Raw genomic sequence first — 18,095 nt, forward strand, 5'->3', positions numbered from 1 at the left:
TGACCTTTGCAGATCAGATCAGTTGTGAATATTTGCAAGGCTTCTATTACTGTATGCTGTAACTTTATTCAGTCATGGCAACTAAGTCATGGTATAATGCGTATTAAGTGGAAGTAAAAAAAAAACTACAATATGGCCTGTTTGTTGCTGTTTTGTCTACATAAAATTGCAGCAGGTTATTATAGCATTGACTCAGCCGAATAGAAAATGAATACTCCTAAAAGGATAATTCAATGTCTAATTTTGTATACTAACAGCACATATGATCATCACGAGTTACAGGCACACTCTGGTATCTATATACAATATGTTCCAGATATTAGCTGTAAATGTAGAATATCCTGTTTGTTTAGTTTGTGATTTGGTAAAGATGGCAGTGAGTGAGGACAACTATTCTCAACAGATAACAGAGAAATATTATTCTTATACACATGAACAGCTATCCAGAACAGGTTGGTGTTGTCAGATCACATTAACAGCCAATGAGGTCTTTGTATAACTGAACAGTCCAAAGTAGAGCAGCCCGTTTATTTAATTGCGAGGCAGCTTGACAATAACAGTTCATCTCACTGACAACAGGCTAACTTAACAGCTTTTTAGTGTCTGCACACACACCCACACAAGTTCTCTCACTTTCACTCACAAAAATAAACACCCACAACGTCTACATTCCAAATAAAGATCTATTGAAATTGAAATTATAACGGGGTGCGTTTTCCCCAGTGCAGCCAATGATTTAATTTGTTTGTCATCTGTTTTTTGCACAAAAATGGAAATGAAGTACAACTATGGACTTAAACATTGCTTGAGGGAAATATATTGTAAGGCATGTCTTCCCTCATTGAGTTGTGTGCAGTGTGAGAATATCTCAGTGACAGGTGCCTACAATAGCAGAATGAGCTTCAAAATGCAGAATGTCTTCTGTTTCATGTTAAATTCATTGAGCAAAGAAACATGGGTTTGCACTTTAGTAAATGATATTTATTCATGGCTTAGCAGAGGTTAGCAGTTTTATAACATGTTCTACATCTGACAGTTTTCGATGGATGGGTAGAGAAGTGGAGAATTAGAAGGAAAGATAAGAAAAGATCGCAATGAATTTTTAGATGAGCATCTTAACCAAGTTCAGTGTTTCTGCTGTTTGTGTGCCCATCTTGTGGAGTTTGGCGTATTGATGATATCAAATTTGCATAGTTGGATTCAGCCTGCACAGCTTCATGCACAGTTCTGTTGAAATAGTTAAATGTCAAATTCAGCTATTTTTCTCTTCTGGGCAAATTGGTGACAGTGAAATGCTAATTGACTGAAGTGGGAGAGTGTCCTTCATCTTGTTCAGGAGCTATCGATCCACTGTAGAGTTGAACCAGAGCCTGCAGTCAGACATTTACTCAGGCTCAGGCTCAGAATAACTCCAATATTTAGGGAGGTGGGAAGGTGTTTTGGTTGTTTTGTAGGTGGGTTGTGTTAATAGATTTCTATCAATTCATTATGTGAGCGCATGTTGATTAATGAGCTTGTGAGAACCAATTATTTATACTTCATTGATGGCCATGGAGAGATGTGAATGTTTTTCTAATGGCAGGCAGTTTACAGTATTTTAATGTGACCATCTGGTTCGGGTCTGTTGCAGTGTTGCCTTTGCAGTATTAAATGTACTTGGCTGTGCAGACTGTGAGCAGAGTGTAAAATGGTGAGCATTGATGTTTCTGTCTCTAGCCAGATAACTGTACGTGAGTAGTCAATGGAAGAATGTGTTATATTTCAGCCATAACTCTTTTCTTCTGCTGCACAGGCCTTATAGAGGTGGTTGTGAGCACCCTCTCAGAAGCTGCAGTGGTCTACCTGGATGCAGAAGCTGCTGGGAGAAAGGTCAGCCATCTTGTTTTGCAAGCCCTTCTGGAACTGCTCCACAACATCCTAAAACAAATGTCTACCGTTGTCCGTTCTGCACTGCAGGTATGAATATACACATGCACACGCACACACACACACACACACACACACACACACACACACACACACACACACACACACACACACACTCTTTTATCTTATTGTCTTATTGGCTTCCTCAGTGTAACTGTCAGTAAATAACATTAGTTGGAAACTATACTTAAAAGTTACTGAGCAAACATGTTACTTCAGTATTATACATATATGCATGGCAATAATCTTTGCAAAGAACTTCCTTTTGGCTAGTCTTGTATTTCATAATATTCTTTCAAGTCATTGTTGTCCATATGTCAGTTGTTTTGCTGTATCATATTACATCCGTCTTTATAGCCTAGCCTGCCAGCCTATTCCCACATTGATTTACCACTATTTACCAGTTTCTTCTCTGTTGAGCACAGAACCAGCAGAATCACAAAGTCAACTCCCTCAAAATGTTGCCCTTGTATCATGTCCCTAAAGGCATGTGTGTGTGTATCTGTTGTGTGTGTTGTGGGGGGGTCCACTGATGTGTGCACTGGAAGCTAGCAGGTTTAAGCAACTGCAATATTGAAGTTGTGGACTCAGGAGAAAGCGGATGAGGTCCCATGTCCCTGGGACACACACACACACATACACTCATAGGCATACACAGAGGGGCCTGTCTGGCTATGTCCCTGCGGCCTCATTATCACTACTGGCTTTGTCCTCAGTTTGCCTCCCTATACACACACACTCACATACGCTCACATACGCGCACACACACCAGCCCCCATCTCCCCACAGTGTGCACTCCAGCCCAACGCATACATATTAATGCCTGGACAGGGGGGGTGGGGGGACTAAAGGGGAGGTAGGGTAAAAGACTGGAAGAGAGAAGGACAGAGGAGGGAGAGAGGAGGATGGAGAGATAGAGGGAGAGACAGAAATGGAAAGAGGAGCAAGCAGAATGTGCAGCGGAAATCAATTCTCCAAGAAATGCAAAGCTCATTAAAAAGAAAACTTCTGCCGAAACCAAATTCATTTGGGTAATAAGGTCTGATAAGGAGAGAGGACGTGACTAGACCACTCTCCCCAAACTATTACCGCATTGGTCAAGAGAGTGAGAGTCAGAGATTATATATACTACAGAAGAAGAGAGAGAGAGAGAGAGAGAGAGAGAGAGAGAGAGAGAGAGAGAGAGAGAGAGAGAGAGAGAGAGAGAGAGAGAGAGAGAGAGAGAGAGAGAGAGAGAGAGGAGAGAGAGAGAGAGAGAGAGAGAGAGAGAGAGAGAGAGAGAGAGAGAGAGAGAGAGAGAATTACTGAGAAGTGACTTTGGGGGAGAGAGAGAGAGAAGATATGTGCCAGTATTAATCACATTATTCCACTGCTAATTGGCCTCAAGTTCCACTGTAGGCATGAACTGAACTAAAAAAAGCCAAAGTGAGGGACAGAGGTGTTAATGAGTGGGGCAAAAAGAGGAGATGGGAGTCTTAAATGGAATGCTAAAATAACTTGATGTAAGGAACAAAGACAATGGTTCAAACTTGCGTTGTCACATCTGGTGTAAAGAAGGGTTAAAAAAAATACAATGTATGCTTAAAAAACGACTTCCTCTGTAGTCTATCAGTCTGTCCTTTTCTGTCTGTCTCAGTCTGTCAGAATTTGTCTTGCAGGTCTCTGGATCCATCATTATTGACTGTCAAATCTCTATAAATGATTTAATGTTGTGTGTGTGTGTGTGTGTGTGTGTGTGTGTGTGTGTGTGTGTGTGTGTGTGTGTGTGTGTGTGTGTGTGTGTGTGTGTGTGTGTGTGTGTGTGTGTGTGTGTGTGTGTGTGTGTGTGTGAATAGAGCCAGAGGCTATCTTGTCCGGCAGTAGAGACGGAGGCAGCAGAGAAGCTGCTCCTAGCCAACAGACCCCTGAGCCTACTCAGCACACACCTCATTCAACTGGTGAGACCAACACTCAAAGAATGTGTGCGTGTGTGTGTGTCTCATTGGCTACTTTTAGGGACAAATCTCAGACTTAAGACCAGTTAATTGAGGGTTAGGGTAAAAGTAAGTCTTCAGGAAATTAATGTAAGTCTATGGACTGTCCCTAAAAGTGACCTAATATAGTGTGTGTGTGTATTCCCATTACATCCAGAGGGTTTTCCTCTGCTGCAGTGGGAAACGGGAATCACAAGCATTGCAGTTAAATAAGCAAGGGCAAAAATGTGTGAGCTGCTGCCTGGTATTTATAAGTGATATTGATATGACAGTATATTATAAATCTATAGTTACAGGCAAATCCAGTACCTAGGTCAGCCCATGATGTTCACTCTACTGCTGATTGTCAGTGTCAGTCTATGGCTGCATGTCAGGATAATAACCAATCCTCTTCGTCCCCATCGTGAAGAAGGCTCACTCTGTTTTTCCAGCCTGTCCTGAACAGCTCTCCACTCTCCTCTCATTCCTCTCCTCAGTCTGCCTTCCTGCGCCAGCATATGTCATTTTGCCTGTGCAGGGGTGTGTTACACAACCAACCCATCATGCATCTCTATCTCAGCCTAGCAAACTGTTGGCTTGTTGGATTGTTCACAGCGCATAGAGCTGACCGTAAACAGGCGAGAGGCCGTGTGTCACAAACTGCGGTAAAAACGCTATTAAGACTCACATTCCAAATACTTGTCCAAAGAATGCTCCTAAAACTCTAATAATGTTGGCATAACCCACACGTCTTAATCGTAAATTGCTGCAATAGGAATAAGGCCCAATTTGAAATATCCAAATGGAAAATGCTGTATACATGACAGGTATCAACTTTGGAATATTGTCACATTCGGAATAATAATGGAATATTAGTGTGCATATAAACATAGTCGGTGATCTCCTAGTTCCAATCAATTGCTTACATTGAAAGCACCAACTTATTAAGTCTAGCACAGTTTCTTAAACCTTTCACTTTTCACAAACATTTTTAAAGCCTCATAATTTCACAGTTGGTCCCACTCTTAGTTGGAACAATGTATAACAAGTTAACTTGATATGTGATTTCATAGGGCAGCGATGACGGTTCTTGAAAATTAGATACATGTTTACCAAAATCCACTAATCCATTAGGATCAGTAATACCAGCTGCCACTGTTTGAAGTTTCATTCATGGTAACAAGATCTGCGGCATTCTTTTAGACTAAATGTGCATATTATTTTATTTTATTTTATAAATAAAATAGATAAAAAATAAAATAGTGACTTAAATGAACAGCAAGAAGTCAGAAGTTGAAGAGAAGGAGGTAAAGAGAGATGTTCAAAAGAATGAAACGGAGGTGAGAGGATAAAGAGGAAAGGAAAAAGGATGAAGATCATCCATGCAAAAGAGACGGGTTGCTGGGAGGCATCTTAGGACGTCGAGGATTTAAAGGAGAGGGGAGAAAAGGAAGGAGAGTGGGAGGAGGAGAAGGAGGTCTCAGGGGACACAATAGAGATTTTTACTTATACTTGACACATTGAGTGTTGGCTGTGTGTGTGTGTTGTTTGGGTTGAGGGGCCAGCTGACACCCCCCCGACCTCTGCACAGCCCCTTTGCCCCATGGGAGATTATTGAGATAGAGAGTGCAATTGTGTCAATACAATCCCTGAATCTAATATCATTAAAACTGCAAAACCTGCTTGTATTAAACAAATACAGTTCGGAAGAATAGTAGTGCAGTCAAGTTTAAACAAGGGCTCAGTGATCAGCAGTAATCTTACAAAGGCGCACACAGTCTGCACACAGAGTGAACATTGATCTGGATTATTTCCTGATGCTACTTAACATGGCCTCCATATAAATAATATAAATATATATATATATATATATATTATGTTATTAAATAATTAATTTGAATAAAAACAACACAGAATTGTTTACGCACAATGTGAACCAACATTATCAACTCTTTCTGAAACAGATTAAGTTTGCAAGGTGTGAAATCAAATCTCTTATCTATTTTTACATTACAAACACATCTAAAGCTTCAGTTTCAGGGTCGTGGTATTGTTCCTGCTATCTCATTGGCTCACTGTCATGTCTTACTGGTACACTTGAATAAAACAGAGCTGTCATTAATGTTATTTCTGTGCTTTCCCTGCTTTGACAAGGTGCAATTTCTATTCTCATTTTACAGTTCAACAAGCTATATTACCTCTTCACTTTTCTCTTAAACTTGTGCTTTAAATTTTATAACCTGTGTGTTAAAAAATCTTACAATATTAACTGTAAATACACCAAGAGGAAGAATTCAGTCTATATGAATTCAGCCCTTGGTAGATAGAATTATTGAATGTATTCATATGTTTATTGATTGTCTTTCCGTCTAGCTTTCTACTCAAAACCAGGAGGTGTGGGAGGAGCCTATTCAGTGTCTGTCACTACTGGTTCAGCTGTATGGTGGAGAAGGTCATGACTGCCTGTCACCTTCCTGCTTGCGTAGCTTCTCACATGTGCTGTGCAAACACATGCACAGTGAGAACCCCCGAATGCAACGCACAACACTTAGGATCATTAAACGGCTGGTGAGTACAGTGCACATGCCAGCATTCAAACACACACAGACAGAAGACATGCAATAAAATAGTTTTCCACTCATGTTAACACATTAACATTTTATGAATTATCATGGGAAAGGGTCACTACTTTTTAAGGTGTCAGTATCGGTCTTATCGCAGTTTGCAGCATTGAAACATGTTTGTATATCCTTGAATGACTCACAAGTCTTAGCGTCATGTGTTTGTATTTTGATGGTTAAAATATTAACTGCCACCACTGCTGAATGAAAATATTGGAATAGTAAAAAAAGACTCTCTCACACACGCACGCACGCACGCACACACACACACACACACACACACACACAGACACACACACAACTATGTGTGCTGCTGTTCTGAAAATAGAGTGTAGTTTCACCAGAACGAGGCTGACAGATGGAGCAAGACCGAGAGAGAAAAAGTGTTTGTATCTGCCTGTCAGTCTCTGTTGGAATGTCTGTCCAATTTTGTCTGATAGTCAAAATGATTTGTAGCAAAGGCCAAAGACGGCTGTCTTGTAAAAGAGCATACTGCAGTAAAGCAGGTGATTTAGTGAGGCCTCTTCTCCCAAACCTTAATCAAAAAAATGTGCTCTATTTGGTTACACAAAACAGGAACAGCTTAGCAGACTTTCAGTTAAGCAGCTCTTATTGACGGTGTTAGTTTCACACACAATGATAAAATAATGCTGGTACAATTCAGTTGAGTTGTGCTGTTATGGACGACTTATTTGTTCATTCGAATTAAACCCCTGTGGAACATTGAAGACTCGCACTGCATTAGACAAAACTGTGAATCTGTCGAACGACGTATTTAGCACATTTTGCAAACAAGGTTTTCTAGGAAATTAATTAATGTTGGATGACTCTGCAGTGCAAAATTTACACCCAGTGCCAACATTCAGTGGCGATGCAGAAAGTGCTGTGCAATGTTACCAGTGGAGGGAATGCATTTTAATTTTAACACCAAAGACCAGGCTTGGCATCCTTTTTCAGACCAACAATTAATGCTGGACTTTAAACCACAATGTCAATACTTCATTAAACTTTACCAAGTAGTTTCTGGTTAAATTAAAAAAAACATGAGACATACTTTAATTATCATAAAAAACTGTTGGAATCAGTCATTTAAAATTGCTGAAAATGGATGTTGTCAATTAATCAAAGGCTGTGCAGAATAGTTCAGTATTGATTTAAGCTGCTAGGTGTACTCGAAAGGAAAGTTTGGAGGATGAAGTCCAGTGAAAATATATCTTAAAAAGTCAACATGACCAGGTTTGAAAAATTGGCAGATTTTGCTGTAGATCCCTATGAATTATGTAAAATGCATTCTTAATGTTTTCACTTGGCTGCAGGGTTAACGAAATACTTTCTGCACGTGGTACACAAGATCAGCTGTCACCCTGAGATCATGTGATCTGACTGAAGGTTGTGCCTGGAAGCCATCTAATATGTGTAGTTTTGTGTTTGTGTGTGTGTGTGCATAATATGTATTGCTAACCCAGGTTCGTAATGAATCCTAAATACCTAAGACTAGCGGGCCAATAACCTAGTGCTGATCATTCCTGCTTCCCGTGACCAGCTCACTCGGTCCAGGCAAACACTCCGAACATGCCTTGGGAGCCGTTCTGTCGGTCCTGTCCGCCGACCTGCTCTTCTATGTGGATATCTTTTTTTGTCTCCATAATGTCTGCCTTCGGCATCTTCCTTCTGGCCACAGGTGCAACTCCTGGTGGCTAGTGAGTGAGAGACACCCCTCCACCCCCCCCCCCCCCAAGTGTGACATCAGTTCTGCCTCCTCCAGCCTGCCTAAACCTTCTAAGAGACATTCACCAAAACAAATGATAAAGCCTCACCATAACAGTGTGTGTGACAGAGACAGAAAGCCTGCATGTGTGCACAAGTGTGTGTGCATATTTTTGATTCCTCTCATTAATTAGCTCCAGCTACATGAACTGCCAACACACAAACTCTTTGTCACACAAAAGCTCACAAACTTAACAAAATCTCAGTTTCTTTCTGTCTTTACAAATGTGTCCTTCATTACCCCCCTGTGCTTACAGCTACAGTAACATCTAGGTGTGTATTCTCGACCCTGCTCACCACCTTCACCACCTTGAACAACACACACAAACAGAGCAGTGTGTTTCAGTCATTTCCTCATAGCTAGTCGGTGAGTCACTAAGCAACTCAGTGCTAGGGGCTGAAGTCATTTGTTTGCTCATAAAAATAAGCATCTACCTTTCTGCACCTTCTGTTTAGTCATTTTACTAATTGCACATCACTCAATGTTGAAAATTTAAAACTAATGTTTGCTCTACTTGTTTGTTTTTCTCCATAGGAGCACCGGTTTAAAAGCAACAGTTTCGAAGTTTTAAAGAAATAATGAAATCAACAATTGACATTTGACTTTTTTTCTTTCTTTTTTTTTTGACTAAAGGCTTATGAGTTTTCTTAAATCTCATTATCAATCATTTGGCAGAGAACGGTGTGCACCAAGAAAGTAACATTCATTATCCACAACATTCACACTTTTACACAGAATTACAGTCACACTGACTCACACATTCTCTCTCAAACACACACCTACACACTCAGACAAGTTCTTGCCCTTCAACAAAGGCTTTTTAATCATCTTTCATTGATTTCAAGGCTGTTAATCTCAATCAAAGATCCGGCTAATAGCTTAGAAACTGCAAGGGACGAGAGAGGGAGAATGAATCAAGTCTGAATTAGTCAATTAGTGAAATGTGGTTTTTTTTTCAATCAGAACATGGAAAGACTTAAAGAAGAAGGCTAATTAAATGAAAGGGAATTTATATTTAAAAAATAGTTATTAGAGAAAGAAGGACTTATTATTTCTTTTGAAGCAGTTTGATTTGTCAGTGTATATTTTTAAACTCAGTAGTTTGCCTACAGCAACACAGTGATTGGTCCCTTCATATGTCTTTTTCAGGCCCATTTCACACATAAAACCCCAGAAATGCATAAAAATTAATGTTTATTGATCTCTAGTATTTTTGTGTGAACTGTTCACAAACTACATAACAGTCCTGGATCTGTGGGGCAAGACAGCGTGATGTTGTCAGTGTTATCTTGTGTTTCTGCTTACATTCATGGTTAATACCACACTTGTGTCTACAAACTTTGTCCTCACTCAACTCTGGAAGCAAAAAAATGTCAGTGCAGTCTACAAAATGTCAAAGCATATTATATACAGTTACTGTAGCCTTTTACATCGTCCAATCAAAATACAGGTTGCATGGATTGAACTGAAGAAACACACTCAAGTTCAAGGAGCCATATTCCCCACATCTGAGTATTACAACTAAAAAAGTTTTGAAAATTTGTGACCAGTTGACATCTGCACAAAAAGTGTAATAAGACAATAAGAAGTATCAGGAAGAATAACCTAATTCCTCACATGTGGGTCAAAAGAGGTAAAGAACTAAGGAAATCAAAACTGTCAGTCATGAGGGCTTTTATGTGATTCATTGTTTTTAAATACAAACTGAGGCAAAATGGCTGCAAACAACATGAAGACTTGGCTTCAGATTCTGCTCCAACAAGTAATGCTGCTAAATAGCTTATCACTCTTAACTTTACAGTAGCAGTAGGTACAGCATTCACCTCTTAATGAACATTATCCATTAAACAAATAATCATTATTCAATAGTCTCTCTTACTCACACACATATATACTGTCTGTCTTATTCATACAAGGTCTATATTATTCAAATGTAGGCTTATTTCTCTCCCTTTCTCTGCTGTCAGGTACATTGTCACTTGTTAGAACTTAATATCTATTATGACAGCCCTGTGCCGTCTCTCTGAGAGGCAGCGTGTCAGATTCTGTGCGTCTGTCTGTGTGCCTCTCATCTGACTTTGTGTTCAGTATACTGAGACAGGCTGTTGGTCAGGTAGAGATGAGGAGGGAGGAGGATAAAGGAGGAGAGGTTGAAGAAGAGGTGAAGAGTATGGATAGTGAACGGATGATGTGTGTGTGTGTTGTACATCAATGTTTGCATGTGAGAAAAGTAAGAGAGTGGGGGGAGCGTCTTTGTCTCCTCCTCACCCCGTTTCCTAGCAACAACCATGCTATGTCGCTGCAGAGACAGAGGTGATGATGTCACTGGAGATCAGAGAGAACACGTTCTCCAAACACTCAGACACACATCCACTTAGATGGCTCTCACACACACACACACACACACACACACTTTCGCCATGATCCACACTTAAAGAGACATGGGCAAACAATTTTTATTATTCATTGGAGTACATTTGTTCCGGAAGTTTAACCGTCGCCCTAATTTTAACTCATAACTAATATCTTAACTTGAGATTATTTTAAGTATGACAATGACCCTGAACACACACACACACACACACACACACACACACACACACACACACACACACACACACACACAGAGAGTTCCTGGGTGGGTGTGGAGTCTAGAATTCATGGTGTGAGGAGACAAGTCATAACCTGAGTCAACGACAAAGGGAAAACACAGAGGATTCAGGGAGGGAATTCAGTAAAGGCAAGAAGGGGGTTATTTTTTCTATAACTGCCTTTTACATGACAGTACAAAGTGATGTACACGTTCAGTAACAGAGTCTATAAAATTATGACCTATGGAGGAGCAATAAGGACAACAGTGATCAAAATGATAATCAGCAGAAAGAAGAAAAACTCAAAGCACTAATTTGAAAAAGCGCTGGTGTGAGAAGAGGGTTGTTTGTGCATTCAACTGGATCTTTGGCAAATTAGCTCTCTGATCAATTTACTTTGAAATGTCATTTACAAATGAGTTTGATACCACTCAGCAGTTGGTCTCTGTAACTTGCAAAAATGATTATTTGGTGATAACACAGACAGACAGTTTCTGTCTTGTAGTGGACCATTAGATGACTTTGAGTGGCACTGTAAAAAGATTAAGTAGTATCTCTAATATTTAATGTATCATCAGTTTTTTGTTTTGTTTTTTTCTTGGTGAAGGTGATTAAATTGTCACAAAAAGCCAACAAAAGAGCTGAAAAAAACCTCATATAGTTAAAGTTAAGCATTTTGCATGCTTGGGTATCATGACTGCTACTTTGTTGCCATGACAACAATGACAAATCATCACTGATAGACAGTAAATGTTAACATATATTGGCCCTCACAATAGGGCTCAGCATTATGGCATCCTATAAAGTCACGCTACACTGATGAAGGGTGTTAGTCACAGAGTTCGTCGTCACTGTAAACGACTGCTACTCAAACTTTAGCAGGACGACTCATAAACAACTCAGAATAGTGGAATGTGTTTCTTGTTTCAGTGTGATTCACTTTTGTTCTGCTTTTTGTGAATTTGCACATTTGGCCAACAGAAGCAGTGGATGCATTGTGTTTTGAAATGGAGGTCATTATTCTAACAGTGTGCCATCACCTTCTTTTGTACAGTAATATTACTATGCCAGGATACAAAGTGCATGCATGCTCTTACACACTGTTTTCAAGTCATGATCACCATGCTCAGTATTAATTCATTTCCGGTGTTCAGACCTCTAACATCACATTATCACCAACTTTTAACTGAAGGCTGATCTGACCGCACCTTCAGTCTCTCTCACTCTCTTTTTTCCCCTCTTTCTTCAGGTGCTGACGACAGACAGATTTGATTGGTTAGAATGTCCTGAAGGGGCGGAGTTAGAGAGTCTACTGCAGGATATAACGTCATCCAACAGGTGAGTGTTTCTATGCATTAGCATGTCATTAAATATATCTTTAGTGGGGAGTATTCCTTCCATTTTTGCTATTTTAATCGTACAGAGGCTTTGTAAAGTTTTCATTCAAAATATTATATTTTAATAACTGTGGCAAAACAACTTTAGAAGTCATAATGTGAAGCTGTGTTTAGTAGATACGTATATATGTGTGTCCAAATCAGGTGCTCATTTGTGTCTGTGCAGAGCAAGGTTAAAATCGTGGTTACCAATAACAAATCATCCTTAATTTAATTTTTTTTCCTCCAGCCTGAACATGTCAGTGCATTACACATCAAAATGGAACTTTTTGTGGTTGTTAATTGAAAGGATGTGTGTCTGACAGGGCAGAGTGTCAGCTCAAAGGCTCAAAAAGATCTCAAAGATTAAATGCAGACATTTATTAAAACCAAGACTCCATCTTTGTTTGCGGGTCTCTTAACCGTCTGATATCAACGACAGGAAACATGACCTGCACCTCTCTCATACACCTCACAAAGTAACAGTTTCCTTCAAAGATTCATGAGTTTGAGAGCCGTGAGCTATGTGTTAGGGTTTAACAGGCAATTGTTACTCTGTTATTGATGACTTACACCAAGTAGCACAAGCTGAATAAGAGGAAACATGCAGTGCTACATTAGACTTTAACTAAACATAAATTAGTGATTAATGGAAGCTATGAATATATTTTTTTCCTTAGAATGTCTACATATATTTAAACAAGCAGTATTTAAACAGAATAATTAAAGGTAAATAAAATATTGCTCCCTCATTTTATGGGATTAACATCTACTCGCAGTGTGTTTGACTAGTTAAATGAGATGCAACATCTCAGACGTATTTATTCAGTTGCTCTTTTCTGTAAAACTGAAGCAGACTAAATTGAGAAGTAATGATAATACAAATAATCATCGAATTAGTTATTAAAACAGATATCATTTTCTTTCAGCTGATGTTTGTCAAACATTAATAAACATTTATTCTGACAGACTGTGTGTGTGTGCTCCTGTATGCGTGTGTTTGTGTGTCCACCTGTGTCTGCATCTGGCTGCCTTTTGTGAGTATGTGGGCCGAATGTGTTCCCTCTTTGAGCCAAGGGTTTTGTCGCTGTAGCGACCATGCTTCCTTTGATCTCTTGATGTATGAGACCAGCGACCTGTCACACACGCACGCACACACACACACACACACACACACACACACACACACACACACACACACACACACACACACACACACACACACACTTAGTGCATACACACAAACACATGATGAATACAGACAAATAGTCGCTTTCACCCACTTCTATATACAAACTGTGTTTCTCTCAATCACACACTCAGCCTGTCAGATCAATAATAAAGGTGTATTGTTGTCCTGCTATTGAGGCCTCTCTTACTCCCCCCTCCCTCTCCCCCTCTTTTCTCCTTGGTCACCCCTTTTTCTTCCCTTTTTGTTAACCTCCATACCCATTTATTTTCCTCTCTCCCCCCTCTGTTGTCTGTGTTTTTATCTCATTTTATTTCTTTTCCACCTTTCTCTCTCTCACTCTTATGCTTCCCCTCTCCCACTTCTCCTCTCCTTTCCTCTCCCCTCGTCTCCTCTCTCTCCTCTCCCTCTCTGGCAGATGAAAGCAGAGATCAGCTCTAGCCTTTGAAGTGGCTGTGACTGGCACACTCCCACTGGTTTAGCGGTAGGAGGAGGGGAGGAGGGGAGCAGAGGTTTTAGGAGAAAGGGCAGGAGATGAGAGGAGTTATGAGGAGAGAGGAGTGGAGAGGAAGGGAGGGGAGCAGGGGTGAGGAGAGGTTTTAATTGAGAGGATGAGAGGAGTTGGGGCAAAGAGAAGAGACGGAAGAAGGGCGGGAAGGAGAGGGGAGGTCTGGGCTGAGAGCCTAACCCAAATGATGTCATTCAGCCTTTACCATGGCAACCTGAGGAATGCCTTTTTTTTTTGAAAACCTCAAGCCTGACCAAGTGTAGAGGGAGGGGGTGCGTTCTCCATCCTGAAGAAAAGCCTTGAGGCCCAAAACCCGATCCTTTGCTGTGTTCAGTCAAACATGAAGCCATCAGTTGTGCAAACCACTAATATGTGCTCACATGACAGAAGCAGCTCAGTTAACGTCATGACTCCTCTGCAAACTCTTCACTCTCTGAAACTCTGCTTTCAGCTTCAATTCATGAAGGGGTTTTAGCAAAATGCCAAAAAATAATCACATAAAAGCAATTAATAGTGAGAAGAGTTGTGGTTATTTTGCTTCTTACTTCTTTGCACCAAGCAGGATTTAGCAACATTTTAAAGTATTAGTTCAAGATTTTGAGAACTAGGCTTATTTGCTTTATTTCTTCAAGTTAGATGAGAAGATCAGTACGACTCTCACAACTGTATTGTATAGATGAAGCTACAGTCAGCATAATAGACTGTAAAAAAGATGTCACCCATTAGTCTTTGGGCTCCTGTTTTGAAGCCTCAAGTTTGCATTTTGACCATGACCAACTTTAATTTTTGGAGACGGAAGTAACTGTATTTGGATGAGTGTGTGGAGCTGACTGTAATGCTAGTGGCATTTACAGTCTATGGTTAACTGCTTGGTTAGCAGTCTGTTTAGCCTACCTTAGCATAAGAACAGGAAGCTGGATAACTCCAGACACCCATGAGGAAAAAATGTCATAAAGTGTTAATTTGTGAGGTTCTGTTACCCTCAGACCAAGCCAGTCTTCCTATTTCCTCATGTTTGTCAGTCTGTTGTCGAAGCTGAACTAACCTGCTGACTGCCATTTTATTCTGAACAGACAAACATGCTTAAACATCACCAGTTTTGAGTGTTGAATGGCTAATAAATGATATTGACAGATATTTGATTTAATAATATATTGAATATTGAATGTTCCAGAAAAATACTTCAGATTAAAACCCAATCTTCAGACGCTTTAGCAACAGCACAGCGCTCTAGTGGTGTGTGGATCGTGAAACTGATATTTTTCCCCAGGTGGTTGATAGAATACTTCACTGCTAAAAGTACATTTCATAACTACTCTGTATCTGAACACTAACACAGAGAGGAGGCTGCTTGCACACTGATTTCTCTGGTGTTTGCTTTTTTTTGGTTGGCTGATATTTTTTGGCTCTGTCTCAAATGGTGGAAAACACATACATTTCAAACAGCAAACACCCAGAGTGTTGGTGTAAGCCGATCGTGAGGCTAATGTGATGCTGTAATAGCCATTCACTGTAATCTAAAAGCAATTATTTCATTTTCTGCTGTCCTCCAAGCTGCAGCTGAGTGTCAATTTGGGACTGTGAGTGTGGGGATTTAATGAGTAACCCAACTCAAAAGTTTGTACTAAAACTTTTATGGATCCAATTTATGTTTTCCAAATCCACAAACTTTCAAGGATTTCCAAAGCCTCTGGGAACTGTGTTAATTAGGTTAATTATGTAGGTTTTAATTAACTAAGGAGGGGTGGGTGGGCTACTGCTGGCCTGGCTGACAGGCTGCCCTCACAGACACCTGGGAGCAACAGAGGAGGGGAGGTGAGAGAGAGGGAGGGAGATAAGAGTGAGTGAGGGAGGGAGAGGTGGGAGAAAGGAGTGGATTTCAGACAGCCTGTAGGACTCTGAGCAGATGTTTACAGTATCATGTAGTATTTTGTATGGATGTATAAATATGTACTAAGTGTTTTTGCTCAGTATTGTTAAATAAACCACCATAAGTGATCTGAACAGAAAGACAATGTCAGAAACTAAAAAATATAATTTATTCCAGATATCTTCAGACTTACTGTGTGTGCAAAGTAAAAGAGTACCATAGTATTTACACTGTACATGTTCATATTATATTAAACAAAACAATCACACCTCAAGGTCCCATTAATTAGCTGTTCTGGAGTGCTCTATCATATCACATGGTCTTCTTCAGCAGACATAGTACTTTGAGGCCTTCTACTGGGCAAACTCCAGCTGCTGTTTCCAAGGTCAAAAAATAACTTTGAAACTCAAATAATACTTTGCTATTTAATGCTGGGATATTTATTAAATGCCTTATAATGATGGTATTTTTTATCACCGCAGTATTTACTTTTCCAATACAACAATGTTAATAGGATGTCATTGAAAAAACAGTGGAACTTATGAAAGAAATGGAAATATTCAGAGAGCGGGGATGGATGACTCAAAATAAACACCAGCACAGGAGCAGACTGGACTCTCTCTGCAGCAGCTGTAACTGTTCATTCACTTCACTCAGCAGCAGAATCAGTTTACACTCCTCATCCTCATTTACAGGACAGAGTCATTCATTAAGCTACAAAATGTATTGTAAGCGGTGATTCAGGTAGAAGTAGAAGAAATATTTAGTGGATTCAGGAAACGTAAAGGCCTCCTGTGGTCTTACAACAACAGATTCATATTTAATGGCATGAGAAGGGGCCTAAACACTTCAACTAATTTAACGAAACATACAAGTTCCTACAGACTGATAAATTCCAATAAAGAAGATTAGTTCTGCATTCAGTGTCAGCCTTGAGTTAACTTAGAATTCACCTGAAGTAAGTAATTACAGTATAGATAGAAACTCTGGGTTGACTACCAATCAGTGAAACAATAAATTAGAAGCACTAGTGCAGTTCCCAAGCTCTATAAAACCATTTAACTGAACTGCTTTGTAAAGTTTATACCTGTTTATGTTGCTCTGACAGCACGATGAGCACATTTTCCAACAAACAGTGAAACTGCAGCAGTGCTAAGAATCTATCAAACGAATAGTGAGGAGTATAGACGGCACTTTAAATGTTCAGAGCAGTTCACTAAGGAGCCAGAGATCGCTTTGGTGCTCAGAGTTCCAGTTTATAATCACATATATTTCAGTCAGCCCAATGCTGAACCATTTCGTGATGTACAAGTAGGTGGTATGGCTTGGACAACTCGGAAATGAATCCCATATTCAGAATATTAGTCTGTCATATTACTGGGGAAAATGAGTCAGAATGAGGTGAGAGAGATGTGAAGCCACATCAAAGCCACAGAAAGACGTAGATGAATTATTCAATTATTGTAACAACACATAAACCCTTTATTTAGAATATAGTATGTACATCACATGACACTCATCATTTGCACCTTTTAGGGAAAGTGTGTTGGTTTTTATGTGAGGAAAAATAACATAACTGTGATGTGGTGAATAATGGCTGTTTTTTTTCTGTCCCAGGTGTCATGTCGATGTGGTTCCACTGGCTGCTGAAATCCTCCAAGAAATCTCTGGATCATAAAAGCATCTCATCTTCAAACAATGCACAGTTTTTTTTACCTGTTCTGAATTTTAAAGATATTTGTAGCTTTTCAGAAAATCTCTTCATTTTCATGTTACTTATATCTGAATAATCAACTAGAGAGGATTGTTCTGTCAAAATATTGTCTAAGTTTTGGAATAAAATGTCTTCAGAAATGAGTTATGTATTTAAGTCTCTCAGTAGACCTGAGTTTAATGTAATTGGTTATTTTATTGATTGTGTTAACCTAATAATGTGTTTGATGGTTCATCTGCTGGAACAAGCTTTGAGGCATGAGTGAATGTGATGCTGTAGCATCAGAGCATTCATTCATCCCTCTAAAGGCTCATTGGATCAATGACAGACAGTAATAAATATTGGTGTGTCACTAAAATGATTTTGATAGCTCAATCCAAACATCCATACACTATCCTTCAGAGCGCACTGGATTCCAGAAAAATGTAACTGAGACTGTGGTGTCAGAGCACCAGCCTCTGGGTTTGTCTGCACGCTTGTAGTGAGCAATGATGGCGGAGCATTAACTCAGTCAGTCATCATATACTGTATGTGCATCTCTCAAGTGTTACATAATCACTTACTGTATTTCTACTCTGTC

At 39.7% G+C, this 18,095-nt stretch overlaps 1 protein-coding gene across 1 annotated transcript in view; it reads left to right on the forward strand.

The window, feature by feature from the left end:
- ulk4 (unc-51 like kinase 4) overlaps nucleotides 1-17,629 on the forward strand; it is a 75,089-nt gene extending 57,460 nt beyond the window's left edge. Inside the window, exons 32-36 of the mRNA XM_062422430.1 lie at nucleotides 1,793-1,956; nucleotides 3,762-3,863; nucleotides 6,252-6,446; nucleotides 12,108-12,196; nucleotides 17,419-17,629. Coding sequence (XP_062278414.1) covers nucleotides 1,793-1,956; nucleotides 3,762-3,863; nucleotides 6,252-6,446; nucleotides 12,108-12,196; nucleotides 17,419-17,479 — 611 coding nt within the window. The 3' untranslated portion in view covers nucleotides 17,480-17,629. The remainder of the gene's footprint in view (nucleotides 1-1,792; nucleotides 1,957-3,761; nucleotides 3,864-6,251; nucleotides 6,447-12,107; nucleotides 12,197-17,418) is intronic.
- The last annotated feature ends 466 nt before the right edge of the window (nucleotides 17,630-18,095 follow it).

The sequence above is a fragment of the Scomber scombrus genome, chromosome 7, assembly GCF_963691925.1.
Source record: "Scomber scombrus chromosome 7, fScoSco1.1, whole genome shotgun sequence".
NCBI lineage: Eukaryota > Metazoa > Chordata > Actinopteri > Scombriformes > Scombridae > Scomber > Scomber scombrus.